The 14,437-nt window shown below is 32.2% G+C and overlaps 3 protein-coding genes across 4 annotated transcripts; 2 read left to right on the forward strand and 1 right to left on the reverse strand.

The window, feature by feature from the left end:
* On the forward strand, positions 1,551 to 6,827 carry LOC109332283 (calcium/calmodulin-regulated receptor-like kinase 1). 2 transcript variants are annotated; one of them, XM_019567219.1, is made up of 9 exons: positions 1,551 to 1,667; positions 1,990 to 2,087; positions 2,733 to 3,100; positions 3,713 to 3,866; positions 4,773 to 4,899; positions 5,363 to 5,448; positions 5,541 to 5,612; positions 5,972 to 6,175; positions 6,311 to 6,827. In XM_019567219.1, exons 3-9 carry the CDS (start codon positions 2,784 to 2,786, stop codon positions 6,680 to 6,682), a joined length of 1,332 nt encoding a protein of 443 aa, XP_019422764.1. In that variant the 5' UTR covers positions 1,551 to 1,667; positions 1,990 to 2,087; positions 2,733 to 2,783; the 3' UTR covers positions 6,683 to 6,827. The 2 variants fall into 2 exon arrangements, with proteins under 2 accessions (XP_019422764.1, XP_019422765.1); XM_019567220.1 differs by lacking the exon at positions 1,990 to 2,087.
* Positions 7,702 to 9,308, reverse strand: LOC109332284 (uncharacterized protein C227.17c-like). The gene is given in 4 exon segments (XM_019567222.1): positions 7,702 to 7,982; positions 7,984 to 8,040; positions 8,887 to 9,005; positions 9,116 to 9,308. Coding segments are annotated over 4 exon segments (327 nt in total). The 5' UTR covers positions 9,207 to 9,308; the 3' UTR covers positions 7,702 to 7,922.
* LOC109332640 lies at positions 13,269 to 14,409 on the forward strand. Its single transcript, XM_019567651.1, has 3 exons — positions 13,269 to 13,476; positions 13,585 to 13,790; positions 14,094 to 14,409. The coding sequence occupies exons 1-3, from the start codon at positions 13,378 to 13,380 to the stop codon at positions 14,296 to 14,298; spliced, it is 510 nt and encodes a 169-aa protein (XP_019423196.1). The 5' UTR covers positions 13,269 to 13,377; the 3' UTR covers positions 14,299 to 14,409.

Genomic DNA, 14,437 nt, shown 5'->3' on the forward strand with positions numbered 1-14,437 from the left:
ACATCCTGCAATACGGCCACCAAACCTTTCAGAGGCTACAAGTCAACTATGTAAAGTGTACGGCTCTGCCAAAACCATCTGACATGGGAAAAAAGCCCCCGACAGATCAGAATAGTCGGTCATGCCAACATTACTCTCTAGAGCCACGACATTCACTTCAACCACTATAAATAGGCCGCTCCCCCATCAGGAAGTATTACACTTATGATCATTATCATTCATACTTACTATCTTCATTTCTCTGTCTCATTTATTGCTCCCAAGCATTACCTCTACAGTTTGACTTGATCATCAAATAACCTTTTTAGGTACCTCCACCGACAAGTTCAAGTCAACTCCATCCAGATTCCTGAAGAGCTTCAACCCGAATACCAAAGAAACATTGCCTAGACCTCTAGTTCGACCAAACTTGTTCAAGAAAAATACAACAGTTATAATAGAAAATGTATGTGCTAATAGCATAAGGTTTTTTGCATCATATTATTCATTTTAATCATTGTTAACTCTTAAATATATGTAAATATACAAATGAATAATATATGATATTCAAATTATGTATAAATGTTTATATTGAAAATATGTGAATATTTCATTCTTTATTATAAAATAATATATAAACATATTTGTATTACATTATTTTCTTTGCATCATTTATTTATTTCCATTTTCCTATATTAAAATATTTGAATATATATATACTTTTTCGTTGTTTTCAACATGGTAACATTTCAATATTATAATATTTTTAAAATAAAGTTACCTTTTAGTTTATTGACACGTAGAATTTACTTTAAAATATGCTATAATTATCGCATCTGAGTATGAAAAAGCAACAATTTAACAGAAACGTTATAAATAACATTAATATACATCAGCTATGTCGAATAAATAATTCCACTGACTTGACACATTTTTAGTTAAATCTTCTTAGCCATATACTTAACTTAACTGTAATTTAGATTTGATATGATTTTTATCATTACTCTTTAAAACTAGAGTAAGAATAACATGAACACAAAAGTAAAATAAACATTCATCCTTTAATTTACATTTTTTCCTTTTAAAAGTAAAAACTTCTTTTATTCTTAAAATTCCCCCTTTTTATCATTAATATTTAAAACTAGAGTCAGAATATTATAAACAGAAAAGTAAAATAAATAAACTAGGAGAATTTTTTATTTATTTATAACGAGATAAAGAATTTCCATTAAAAAGAAAAAGTCAAAAACTTCCTTTGTTCTTAAAATTACATCTTTTAATTGAATTATGTAAATTTTGTTAGTAGTATTTTTGGCACTACCAAAATATATCATTGTCTTATATTAAAGAATTAATCGTTTTCGGAATTTGTAATTCTCATTTTCAACAATTATCTATCAGAAATTAAATTATTAAGTTCTTGATCATCCTAAAGATTCAGGGGGACTTTAAATCACTAACAGTTTCTTCCTAAATTTTATTGGAATTAAAAATTCCAAATTGGGATGACATGATGGAAATGAAATGCCATGTCATTTGGTCGTGGACGTGAATGGCGTGTAAATATATGCATAATACAATCACTTTTTCCAAAATCACTTGTTCCTAAACGCTTTTCTCTTTCCGCAATTGTTACTCTGGTGAAACAAACTCTCTGCATTTCCCAGATCATTATTATTGTTTTCTCGGTAAAAATTCTTTCTATTTGAATTTTCATACAACAAATAATGGCGTTGATTCTGAAGATAAAGAAATTTTTGCATTTCTTCCATTTACATTACACGATGATCATGTACATGCAATTTCATGAAAGGCTAGCATTATATTGTTTTTTTCTTATTCTTTCTTTCTTGCTTAATTTCTTTTATAATGTTTCTTGCTGATATGTAATTGCTTATTTGCCTTTGTATAATGATTCAGGTGCTCGAGTTAAGTATTTTTGGACTTTTTTTAGTTCAATGATCTTAATTTGATTTTATGTTCAGTATCTTTTTTTTGTCTCCCTTCTAGAATTTATGCAAGATGTGAGCCTTGGCACAATTATAATGTTGTCTCTTAACAAAGAGATCACAGGTTCAAATCCGACAAACCACCTATCCATTTGTAGAGTAAGATTGTGTACATCTACCATCCGCTGACCTCAATGTACTGTGCCATACTTCTAGAATTTATGCAAGGAGAGTATATCGTAATTCTTAGATTAAATGTAATTTTGAGTGCTTTTATTTTTCCTGAGAGATAAATCTATTGAAATTTTGAGATAACTTATTCATGAAATGTTTAACTAGTTAAAAAAGTTGATTTCAGTTACATTTCTTAAATCTTAATAATGCCTATAGATATTCAATAATTATATGTAGCAGTTAGTTTTTCTCTAGTATCTGATGACAGAAAGAAATTAATGTTTTTTGTTATTCAGCAAGCAATGTAGTTCTTAGTGATGGAATGAAATCATTTTTATTATCTTTTGAAACCTGCATCATTTTAATTTATATATCATGTGTGGAGCCATATTCTGCATTCTGTCTCACTGTGTCATAACTGCAAGCTAGCTTCCAACTAATTCTGTACCAAAATCTAACTGTAGACTAAGTAACAGAAACTGAACTAATTGAATTGACTAAGTTTTCTTCAACATCCAGTAGTTATTGTAACTTTGTAGTTTTTGTGATAGATATAGAAATTAAATGAATAAATGTATCTTACCATGATGGTTTCTTAGTTTTCTGATTATTTAGTACATACGATTTTAGGTACATGAGAAGACAGTGAAGTAGACAGAATTTATTCTCAATTTGCACGAGATGAGCCAAATTCTCCTAATTTTGTTAATAGGGATTGGTATAGGCTTTCTTGTCGGATTGAGTTTGGCATTTTCAATTTTATTGTGCCTCAAGTGTGGAAGGAAGCGGGAACAGGAGGAGAAGTGTTCTTCTCCGAGAGCAATGGTCGTTCCTGTTGGTGCCAGAGGGGTTGATTCCAGAACAACATCAGCAAACTCCTCTAATGTGGGTCTGGAGTCACCAAGAACTTCTGAGTGGAGTAACATGCCTTTATGGTTGGAAGGACTTAGGAGAAAGAATGTAGTTTCAGCATGTGGAATTCCCAAATATTCTTACAAGTATGTTAACTTTTGTTGAACATAAACCTTATAGTTTTTTTACCTGCTTTTGTGGAGTAGCAGTTCTTGTTAAATTTTAATGTTCAGCCACCAGAACCTCTTAACTTATTGAAGAGTGTTCTCTACTATTAAACATTATGTTTTGCTTAAGAGGGCAATGTTTGTGCAAAATAATATTTCTGAATATAGGTATTTGCACGGCAGGGCAAACAAAGTCTAATTATTGTGTGTGATAATATTAAGGTGTGTCAGCCTAAATGCTGTTACCTATGAATCAGAGAGAGAAATTTGTTTGCATATTATAGACAATGAGAACATAAATATGCACTTCTCTAATACAGAAGAGAGAGAAATCTAACAAGTGACAACAAATAAAAACGACTAGGATATATTATGGAATGATGATACAATAGCTTAGTGGTAGCGACTCAATGAAATTTATGATTATATGTTCTTGAGGCCATGGGGTCAAGTCACGGAGGCTCCCTCTTGGGTTACATTTACTATCTAACACTGATGCATCTCTTTATTTTCCTTTAATTTGCCACTGATGCCATGGACTTCAGCATGTTTTGTATCTGTGTTTTGGTAACCTTGCGACTCTTTTTCCAGAGATATACAAAAAGCAACCTCTAATTTCACAACCATCATAGGCCATGGAGCGTTCGGCTCTGTTTACAAAGCACAGATGTCCACAGGTGAGACAGCTGCGGTTAAAGTTCTTGGTACCAATTCAAGACAAGGAGAAGGGGAATTTTTAACAGAGGTAATAAATGATGATATGCTTAGGTTTTTATCTATTTGTCTGCATGTCCTTGCAAAGTGCTTGTTTATTGACTGAGGAAATGGCCTTTTGTATGGCAGTGTTGATTAAATAAACACTGCCACACAAAATCTATCAGGGGAAAATAAACATGACATTAAAAATAAATTTAGCTTGAAAGGTCCTGGTGTATTGTAATTTTTTTCCATTTAAATGAGTAGAATTTTTTTCCATTTAAATGAGTAGAATTTTTTTCCATTTAAATGAGTAGAATTTTTTTCCATTTAAATGAGTAGAATTTTTTTCCATTTAAATGAGTAGAATTTTTTTCCATTTAAATGAGTAGAATTTTTTTCCATTTAAATGAGTAGAATTTTTTTCCATTTAAATGAGTAGAATTTTTTTCCATTTAAATGAGTAGAATTTTTTTCCTAAGTTCTCAATCATTATTCTTATATATATATATATATATATATATATACATATATTGTAGAATGCCATATTAATTGATCTTTGAGGTTCAACTTGCATATTATGTTGTGTTGGACGATAATGAGTTTGTGTATCCTGTTTGCTTATTTTGTACACTAAAGAAATTTACTTTAACCTTCAATAAAATATCACTATATTGATTTGAAAGGAATTTCTCAGCACATAATTAATTCTGTCATCTTTATTTGTTCTCCTTTCAATTTGACATCTGAGTTGTGTTAATGTCAGCGGTAATGTGTACTAGACTACAAATTTTTGATTTCGCTAACGAAATGCAATGTCCTTTACCTGTTCTTGTACTTTATTTTGGGGTAGCTTTTCCTACTCCTATCTTTTATACAGGGATTCAAGTATAGTGTGATTAATTGGGAAGATCACACAGCTAAAACTCTCAATTTTTCATTTTCCTGTTAACAGGTCCTATTACTTGGAAGATTACATCATAGGAACCTTGTGGGTTTGGTGGGATATGGTGCAGAAAGAGGACAGCACATGCTACTTTACACTTATATGAGCAACGGCAGTCTTGCTTCTCATTTGCATGGTTAGAAAGAGAGCAACTTTTTATTTGTCATTCCATACTACTAGGCAAAATTTGTTTGAATATTGCTCAAATAGATATTCTGAGTGTATAATGTCTTCATTCTTTTCTATATTGACCTGAATATTTGTTTAAATTCAGAGAAGCACGTGAGGTTGCTTTGTCTTGTGTGAATGATATATCAGTGAACTTGTGTAACTCAATACTTTAGAAAATGAGCCTTATCCTCTGACTGGTGTTTATGTTACTTTCTTAGAAGTGCAATACCATGGTACACTATGTAATCTCCAAACGTTCTTGAATCAGTTTTTATTTATTCATTTTAATGTCCAAAATTAAAACCACTATGTGATGTGATAAGTCTGAGTTAATGCAACTTCGACAAACATGTAGAACAATTTTTACTTGAACTCTCCTTGTTCCTCCTTGTTCTCTATTTTACTTCTTGTATGTGTTGATGGTTTAGGCGAAAAACATGAACCATTGAGCTGGGATGTGAGACTTAGTATAGCATTAGATGTTGCAAGAGGACTGGAATATCTACATTATGGGGTAAGTAAGTGTACTCAAATCTTTTTTAGTAAACTTACACAGAGATTTGTAACCTTTGGTTTCTTCTTATTATTGAAAACAAATTATTGCAGGCTTCTCCACCTATTGTGCACCGTGACATCAAATCATCTAATATTCTGTTGGACCAGTTTATGAGAGCAAAGGTAATCTATGCATTCAGTTCAAAGGAAGATGTAGAGGGATGTTGGCAATACATGAAAACATTCATTGGTGCATTTTAAATTCTAGGAAATATCAAGAGTTTTTAGCTGTGGCAATTTGTTGTTTTATTTATGCATCACATTCACCACATTCTCCCTTTCTATTTATTTCATCAAAAGGATATTATATTACCTATACTTATTGAAGAGGCTTGGAAGCATTGTTAGAAAGAATTAAACAATATCATAGTTTCTTTGTCAAAGGATGCTTTTCTGAAATTGATACCATACTTCTGTAAAGATGATGGTGCAAGTTTCCTTTCTTTTCAATATATTTTTAACATGTATATTATACTGAACAGGTCACTGACTTTGGTCTTTCCAGACCAGAGATGACGAAACCTCGTGTAACAAATATCAGAGGAACTTTTGGATACCTAGATCCTGAGTATATGTCTACAGGAACGTTCAGTAAGAAAAGTGATGTTTATAGCTTTGGAGTAGTACTGTTTGAGCTTATTACTGGAAGGAATCCACAACAGGGTCTCATGGAATATGTAAAACTAGTAAGAACTATGTCTTAATGCCGGATTCTATGAGTGTGCTTCTGCTGTCGTGCATGAATAACTTTTGATGGATATGAATTTTTTGTGTTATAGTATTTTATGATTCACAATGTATTCCTTTCTGGTTATGATTAGGCAGCCATGGAAGGCGAGGGTACAGTTGGATGGGAGGAAATTGTGGATTCACAACTGAATGGAAATTATGATGTGCACATGCTCAATGATGTGGCTTCACTTGCACTCAAATGTGTCAATGAAGTCTCTAAAAGCCGACCTCCAATGGCGGAAATTGCTCAAGAATTATATCAGTTCCGTAAGGGACATAGTAAAATTCTTACCAGAACATCTCAAGAATTATCTCTGTTTAGTAGTAAAAATCATAGCAATAGCAGAATAACTACTACAGAATCAAAGGAAGTTTGCATTGACTTGGATCAGCTAAAAGCCTTGGACCACGCATCTAAAGAGCATTCTTCAACGGAGATGCATAGATTGCATATCCAATAGTCTTTGTAGTCTGCTAGTGAAAGGATATGTAAATACCTCTCATTCTATTTCCTGTTCACGACCCTTACATAGTTAACCATTAAACAGTTGTATGCTTTAAATTTTGTTCTAAGCATTTTTTGTGGAAACATTTTGTAAGAAAAAATAAACAAGACTTTGAGTTAGTCTTCAGGGAAATAGTTACCAAAACCTGTTTTAAAAATAACATATATATTCATTGGTACATAAATTCTTTTTGTTGCTCTTAAGAGCCAAGGAGTCTCTCACTAGAGACACTGATAGTGATAGATAGTGGAATTATCCATGTCACAGAGGTGTTCACATCTACTTTATTTTGGGTACATACTTCACGCACTTTTTCCCTAAATTCATTGTATTTGCTTTGGTTTTCTTCTCCCCTTTTGATTAGTAGTACCTATACTGTGTTGGGCATTATACACTAATAGGGGCAACTACTTACATTGACATGTCTGAATTGCACAAGTTGTTTAGGTACAGAGTTGAATAAAGCATGAACGAATTAAAATTGTCGCCAATGAAGCAATAATTTGCATCAAAACACAATCTGCAGAAGCTGGAGTTGCACTTCATGCCAAATCAAACTACTCACCACCCTTTACCAAGATCAACAAAGAATACACACTGTACACACATACAAAGATAACCCTGACTTTTGGTGTTGAGATGAAGCTGTGAGAAAGGGAAAAACAGAAAGGGGTTATGAAGGGATTCAAGTAGGAGCAAGTATATAAAAAGTTACCTTTCAAGGACTTTCAAACTGCACTGAAAATGCTGCAAGTGCATATAGAATAGAAAGATTTCATACAACAAACTATAGTTTTTTGTGCCAAACATTTAATTCCATGATCATTTATAACATGTTAATATTCTATACTTGAATTGCAAGTAAACCTTTCATTTTTCACCAATCCAACTTTCTTATAGATAAAAGGAAGAAAGGAACAAATAGTTTCAGCAATCCAACTATGAAAGGAAAGTCAGAATGTAATGAAATATCTTCAGGTAAAGCAACCATGATAACTGACGTCAGTGAAATTTCAGAAGACTAGAAACTTAATTTGCCAAGTCTTTTGGATGCAAAAGTATCGCACAAAAAATAAGACTAAATCTCTAGCTGATTAGCATTATCAATTTGATATAAACTTCCTTTGTTCACTAAAATTCTCTTCCTTTCAATTGCGGGCAAAATCAGAAAGCAAATATATAAACTTGATTTTCATCATTCGTCAGGGTTGTCTAAATGACCATAAAGTTCTTTCCAGTAATATGAAGCTTCTTCAAGGTGTTCGAAAAGTCCAGATGTGTTTCTGTTCTTTTTCTCGAGCTTCAAGAATTTCCTGCAAGCAGTGGTCATACCATTGTTACAAGTAAAAGCCAGATATTTGGCCATGCCAGATGAATTAAACCATGCCACTGTGCAAAAATGAATAAAAAGCATAATGCTAGTAGCTAAGAGCTCTTGTTCATTTCATGGTGCTGTATAGTTCATCATTACAAACGAGCAAAGTGAACATCAACTAGAAAAGCAAAGGGACAATTAACACAAGAAGGACCACTAATGATACAAAATTAACAGGAAATGGTCAATTAACCATTCTAAATGGCTATTGCTATCATGGGAATGATTGTTAGTCCTTCAACTCTAATTCTGTATTCTTATCACTCGCCAATACTTCTTGTTAATTCTGCCATGGGCAAAACTAGAAATAAGAAAATTAGTTCTCTTTGATGGCATTCGCAATTAAATTTGAAAGACAATACAGTGTTTTTCTTTGGTTTCCCGCCTTTTAGTGAAGTCAAAATGTCATACTTTTAAACCTCATGTCATGTTTTGTGGTGTTTCTAAAATAGACCAAACATAGATTATAACACATATATTAACTATCATTCTAAAATGTCTATCAAACACTACCTAAATGTGTAATCTCAACATGTGACAAAGCTTAAAATCAAATTTTAAATAAACACTCCATTTTGATATTCCCACACATCACTACCAATCACATAATTTGAATCCGTGACCTTTTGGTTGGTTAGTAAGCAATAAGCAGATAGATATATGCAGCCTTATCTGTGAGCAAAGAGACTAATTCCAGACTTAGGCTCACCCTCTACCCCATGGAAAAAGTTTTCAGCATATAATTCCAATTACTGCACAATACAAGAGAGGAAATCCAACAAATCTGGAGTTCAGAATTGCTTTTGGTCTTGAGCATTAAACAGTCAAAAAGTGCTTTGAATTTATCGGTACAATTATCAAGAACACCAAGCCTGTAATATTGCTGCATTTGATGAACAGGGGCTGCACAACACAATAATTTGATTAGTACTAATATGAACACGACCCAGTTGTGGAAACTGGGAAAAGATTCAAACTTTGTAGGAATTATTAGGGGGAGATTGATAAATTAAAGTAGCAGAACCAGAGAGCATCGAAGTATTTGGAACAGCGTAATTTGGGCTTAACAGTGGAGTTAGTTGAAGAGTCCTTCTCCGATGACATAACTATATCAGAATCGGAGGACCCAATCGATGAAAAGTTGGTGTAAACGAGGGTCGCAATGGAACTGCTTGGTGCCGTGATTATGAGTATCCCAATTTTCACTTTTTTTGGAAGTAGGAAATATCTACTCACATTCACTATATTATGGACATTAATTTGAACGAATTTTTTCTTGAAAAGTTAGTTATAAATAAATATGAACAATAAATAAAATAATGATTATATAAAAACATTGGTAGAGCTTACTTGATTCTCATCATATAAGTCTAAAATGTTTGAATTCTATAAAGAATACTTGTTTAGTAGCTACATATTTTGAAATAAATTAGTTTATTGGTACATGGATACATTTATTACAAAAATCTCATTAGAGGAGTTTTTATTTCTTATAAGTCCATTGGTTACATTTTTTAATCATTTTGTCCTTTTTACTCAAATTGAGATTTTGTTTTGTTTTGTTTCTTCATCTTCAAAATAGGTATTTGGATTTTTTTCTGGTGAATAAATATGTATTTGGATCATTTCAAAAGTACAATGTTGGATTGGAGTAACAATGACCTTTTTTGGTGGATGGAGTTAACAATGGCCTAATAGCAATACTAAAATAAACTGTGAGATATACTAACAAAATTCTTTCTGATAATATGGAGAGATTGACAAGAGTGTTTTCAAATTACATAATAACAGTATCATATAATAAGAATTAAGAAATATAGCCACTAACGAAAAAAAAAGTGATTATTTGTAGAAGCTTTCCAAAAAGAATGTAATATTTTATACCGTCACTACAATATCACTATTCATTTGTATCAATTTTCTTAATGAATCAATAATAATTAAATAGAAATGATCTGTGCATAAAACTTATATATTGTCAGTGCATATATTTTGTTTTAAGTAGAATCCTAATATTTATGTCTATATCTTTAGATAATCTTGTTTTTCACATGACAAGTTCAAGTTAAAAGTAGAATATCCATTCTTCATTGCAGGGTGTACATTCAACAAGCACTCTTTGCAAGAATTCTTGCACTTCTAACACCTAATATACATCCACTTAAAAATGAACAAATCTTATCAACCAAATGAGAAAGTTTTGAATCAGCCATCCACATAAGAAAAACTAAAACATGATTTGGGGTAGGTAATATACTCAAATATTCTTATATTATGTAACCACAAGAAAACAATCACCAAAATTAGCAATCAAGAAATTGCATTATACATTTTGACTCATAAATATGAAGATAAAGAGAATGTTCTGATGTATGCATATACTACATTTCACTCTCATGTCACCTAAAAAATGGAAAAACCTCTCCAATCTGCACCATAGGTTGCAATGAAATCAGAAATGTCTAAGATTTTTCAGTTTACCCCTAGCTTCTGCCTTAAGATACTCTACATGACATGAAGCTTTCTGAGGTCCATTCAACCCAAAGCAAGGGTCACTGGCCTCCCCTAAAGTGATAGCAAAGTAAAGATAAACAGTGCAAAGGATAGCTAGTAAAGTAAGAGCAGATAAGAGGTAACGGTGCCTCTGAAAAAGTGTTGACCAACTACCAAATTCATTCTTTGTAAACTGTTTCCTGAATGATGATGACCTTAGAGTATGAGGAGATGATAAAATGGACTCAAGAACCATGGCTTCTACAGCTATCTAAACTTGAGTCCGCACCTGAAGCTGCATATCATGTCAAACATTAGTAGAAGTGTGACGAGATTCAATGCACAATGGTTTCACATGAAATAGATTATAATGTTTCAATGTCAATTAATAGGTATGTTTAGGAGTGGAATAATAAATCAGGGTCACATTCCATGCAGAACCTATGAGGAAATAAACAATGTATGAATCATCAAGATTAAAACATCTTCATAGTAAATAAACTTAAGTTTACACTCATTTCATCGATATAGGAAAAATAATACAACAACAACCAAGCCTTTATCCTATTAGGTGGGATCAACTACATGGATCGAACTGCGCAATAATGTTCTATCATTAATCATATTCATTGACAAAGCATTGAACTCTAAATCTTTTTTTATCATTTCCCCTTTGATTTTTCTTGGTCTCTCTTCCTCTAGGAATTGAACTAGCTTCAATTTGGTCTACTTACGGACGCCATAATGCTCTCCTTAGGGGAAGCAATAAGATGGAAAAATTGCAAAAACATTCAATCCTCAAAACCAATAACTATAAATGTGTATCACCTCAATACCAGATACTATCCTGAAAATAATTTTCTACAAGCTACACAGCCATAATAGCTTTAGAAATCCAATATAATGAAGAATAAGACACCATATTGTTGAATAAATAGAAAAAACACCAACTTCGAGCTCAAACATCCACCACAACACAAAACAAGATGGTGAAAGCACCCAAGTACCCAACACAATGCCTCCACCCTCTGAAGGCATTCTGATTCTATAATATAAGCAGATTCAACACAACTTCACCAATTCCAGAATCAGAATATTAATTTAACCCCATTTATCAAATTCCAATCTAGAGAAACCCACATCTATAATCCAATTAAACAAGAACATTGCTAAATTATGCAAATGCACACAACAACACAAGTTCAGATCTGAATCTGGCATAAGATGGCAACTGAATCAAAATCACTTGGTTTGGGCACAATTAATTAATTAATTGATCCAATACATAAAAAAACGCAGTCTTTTTTCACATCCAATACATAAAACACATTCTTTTTAATAATCAAAAGGGCACATTTTTCTGGGAAGAATAAGGAAAGCAAAAAAAAACCAAGGGAAAACTGAGATCACGTTAAAAAAGATAGGAAAGAAAGAGAAGAGGAGTGTTACACTATGAAGCTGAGGGAATGTTGTTGGAGATGGAGGAGGAACCTGAGAATGAAAAGTGATGAAGTATGAAGGGGTGAATGAGAAAAGAGTTTGTGTGAATTGGCGTGTGTTTCGTGATAAACAACAACACAAATAGAAAAACAATGCAATCATGTGAATGACAAAGCATCCAATAATGTCTGTCACCCATACTTTCCTACTCCTGTTTTGGTTTCTAGCTTTTAATTTGTCAACTTCCTCCACCTCCAACTTTTTAAAGCTTATTTTATAGGCAAATGACTTTTTTTATATTTTTTTTAAGATCTATTTACGGGTTGAGTTTTTCAGGGTAAGATAGAGAAAAAGAATACTTCAATATTATCTTGCAAGTATATTTCATGATTTAGAAGTTTTTTTTATCATCATTTTCTTTCAAAATCTAATTTGCAAACGGATGAATGTATTTTATGCAAATTGAAATAGACCAATGTCAAGTGTTTAGCTTAACCAATTGAGTTATCAGCTATCAGCATAGGTTTAAGTTTGTAGTCTCATCTTTTTAAATATTGAATATTTCAAGATGATAAACATAACAATTTTAAGATTGAGCTTGTTACACTATCTAAATTAAGAATATTCTATATACTATAAGTTTTCATAAGTATGATAAATGGGTATACTATTATCTTACACAAGTAGATGAGATCATGAGAATATGTGCATATGAGGCCTTTCTTCCGTTTCATTCCTATTGCAACGAAACAATGTTGTTGACATTTTCAGAAGCATCTACATCTTTTTGGTATAACTAATGATCAAAAGAATTTATGAAAAAAAAAGAAAATAAAGTTCTCTTACACTTCTTCAGTAATTAGCATTATTGGTTCAATTTCAATCTCATAAGTTGGCCATGCTTCCATTCCAAGTTACCAACATATTTGTCCTTTCCTTGTTGCAGAAACTCTGCTTTCCGTGTACCCTTTGGAAGGAATGTTAGAAAGGGAAAAACAAAAGAAGAATAAAGTAAACATGTAATGAGAAAATCAGCTTTTACCCTGAGATCACATGCTCTCATTATCAAACGAGTGTTGGTATGATAGTGTAAGATCTTATTATATTTACATAAAAACCAAAAGATGGAGAATTCGATTAATCTGAGTGACAGTTGTTGGGAGGAGCAGACACATCCCGAAAGAATTAGGATAAGGAGATACTATTGGTAAGTAAAAAAAAAAATAGCAAACTGGCCCAATCTTTATTCTTATTCCTCATTATTAAGATATGATAGTGCTTCACTATTAAAGTCAGCACTTATGATCAAGGTTGTTAACATCTTCTACTTGAATTTGTGGAAATGGCAAAAAACTATAGTTTCCTTGTATGCATTATTGTCATTGTCTTGGATGTTATTGCTGGTATACTTGGAATTCAAGCAGAAATAGCTCAAAACAAGGTACTCCTAGAACAAAAACATATCTATCTTAGTTTAAAAAAAAATTATTAAGAACATTAATTTATCATTTCTTTAAATTTTTTTAATTTTTGGGATATATGAAAATAGGTGAAGGATTTGAAGATGTGGGTATTTGAATGTAGGGACCCAAGGTATGAAGCATTCAAGCTAGGATTGGCTGCTACCATTCTCTTGGTCTTGGCTCATGTAATTGCTAACTTAATTGGTGGGTGCATTTGCATTTGTTCTAAAGAAAATTACCAAAGAGCCCCTCCCAACAAGCAATTAGCAATGATTTTTCTCATTTTCTCTTGGTAAGTATTTGACTTTACTTCTTTTATGATTCATTATTTTTTGTGCAACGATAAGATTGTTGTTTACTAATTATGAGGTCATGTGTTCAAATTCTGAAAACAATTTTTCCATTTGTGGTTAATGTTATATACATCTATTATATCCTCAAACCCCACTAAGTGGAAGCTTTATGTATTGTGCCGCTTTTTTTTTTTTTTGGTGTGTTATGTATTTGAGTTAGATTTTATCTGCGTGTAATTTGATCTAAGTTTAACTTAATAGTATTCTAAGGGTAAATACATTTGTTATGGTGTTCTTAACAGGATCATATTAGTTGTTGCATTCTCTATGCTCATCACAGGCACAATAGCAAACTCAAGATCAAGAGAATCTTGTGGGATATCAAACCATCGATTTCTATCTATAGGAGGGATTTTATGTTTGTTTCATGCATTGTTCACTATTGCCTATTATGTTTCTACCATGGCCACAGGAAGGGAAGAAAAGAGGCAAGGGAACCCTCTATAGGCTACAATTAATTATTCATTTAGTTATCACAATAACCATAATATTAAGGATGTTTATGGAAGTTTTATTATAGAGAATGGATACTGAAATAAAATGGTAATGTTTGCCTTATTGTTTGTTTAGCCTTACGGTGTGAGTT

The sequence above is a fragment of the Lupinus angustifolius genome, chromosome LG18 (genome assembly GCF_001865875.1).
Source record: "Lupinus angustifolius cultivar Tanjil chromosome LG18, LupAngTanjil_v1.0, whole genome shotgun sequence".
Classification (NCBI taxonomy): Eukaryota; Viridiplantae; Streptophyta; class Magnoliopsida; order Fabales; family Fabaceae; genus Lupinus; species Lupinus angustifolius.

Coding starts and splice junctions, on each gene's coding strand:
- LOC109332283 (XM_019567219.1), top strand. CDS start 2,784: ATGAGCCAAATTCTCCTAATTTTGTTAATAGGGATTGGTATAGGCTTT. Junction 3,867..4,772: donor AAGGGGAATTTTTAACAGAG/GTAATAAATGAT, acceptor TCCTGTTAACAG/GTCCTATTACTTGGAAGATT. Junction 6,176..6,310: donor TCATGGAATATGTAAAACTA/GTAAGAACTATG, acceptor GGTTATGATTAG/GCAGCCATGGAAGGCGAGGG.
- LOC109332640 (XM_019567651.1), top strand. CDS start 13,378: ATGGCAAAAAACTATAGTTTCCTTGTATGCATTATTGTCATTGTCTTG. Junction 13,477..13,584: donor CAGAAATAGCTCAAAACAAG/GTACTCCTAGAA, acceptor ATATGAAAATAG/GTGAAGGATTTGAAGATGTG. Junction 13,791..14,093: donor ATTTTTCTCATTTTCTCTTG/GTAAGTATTTGA, acceptor TGTTCTTAACAG/GATCATATTAGTTGTTGCAT.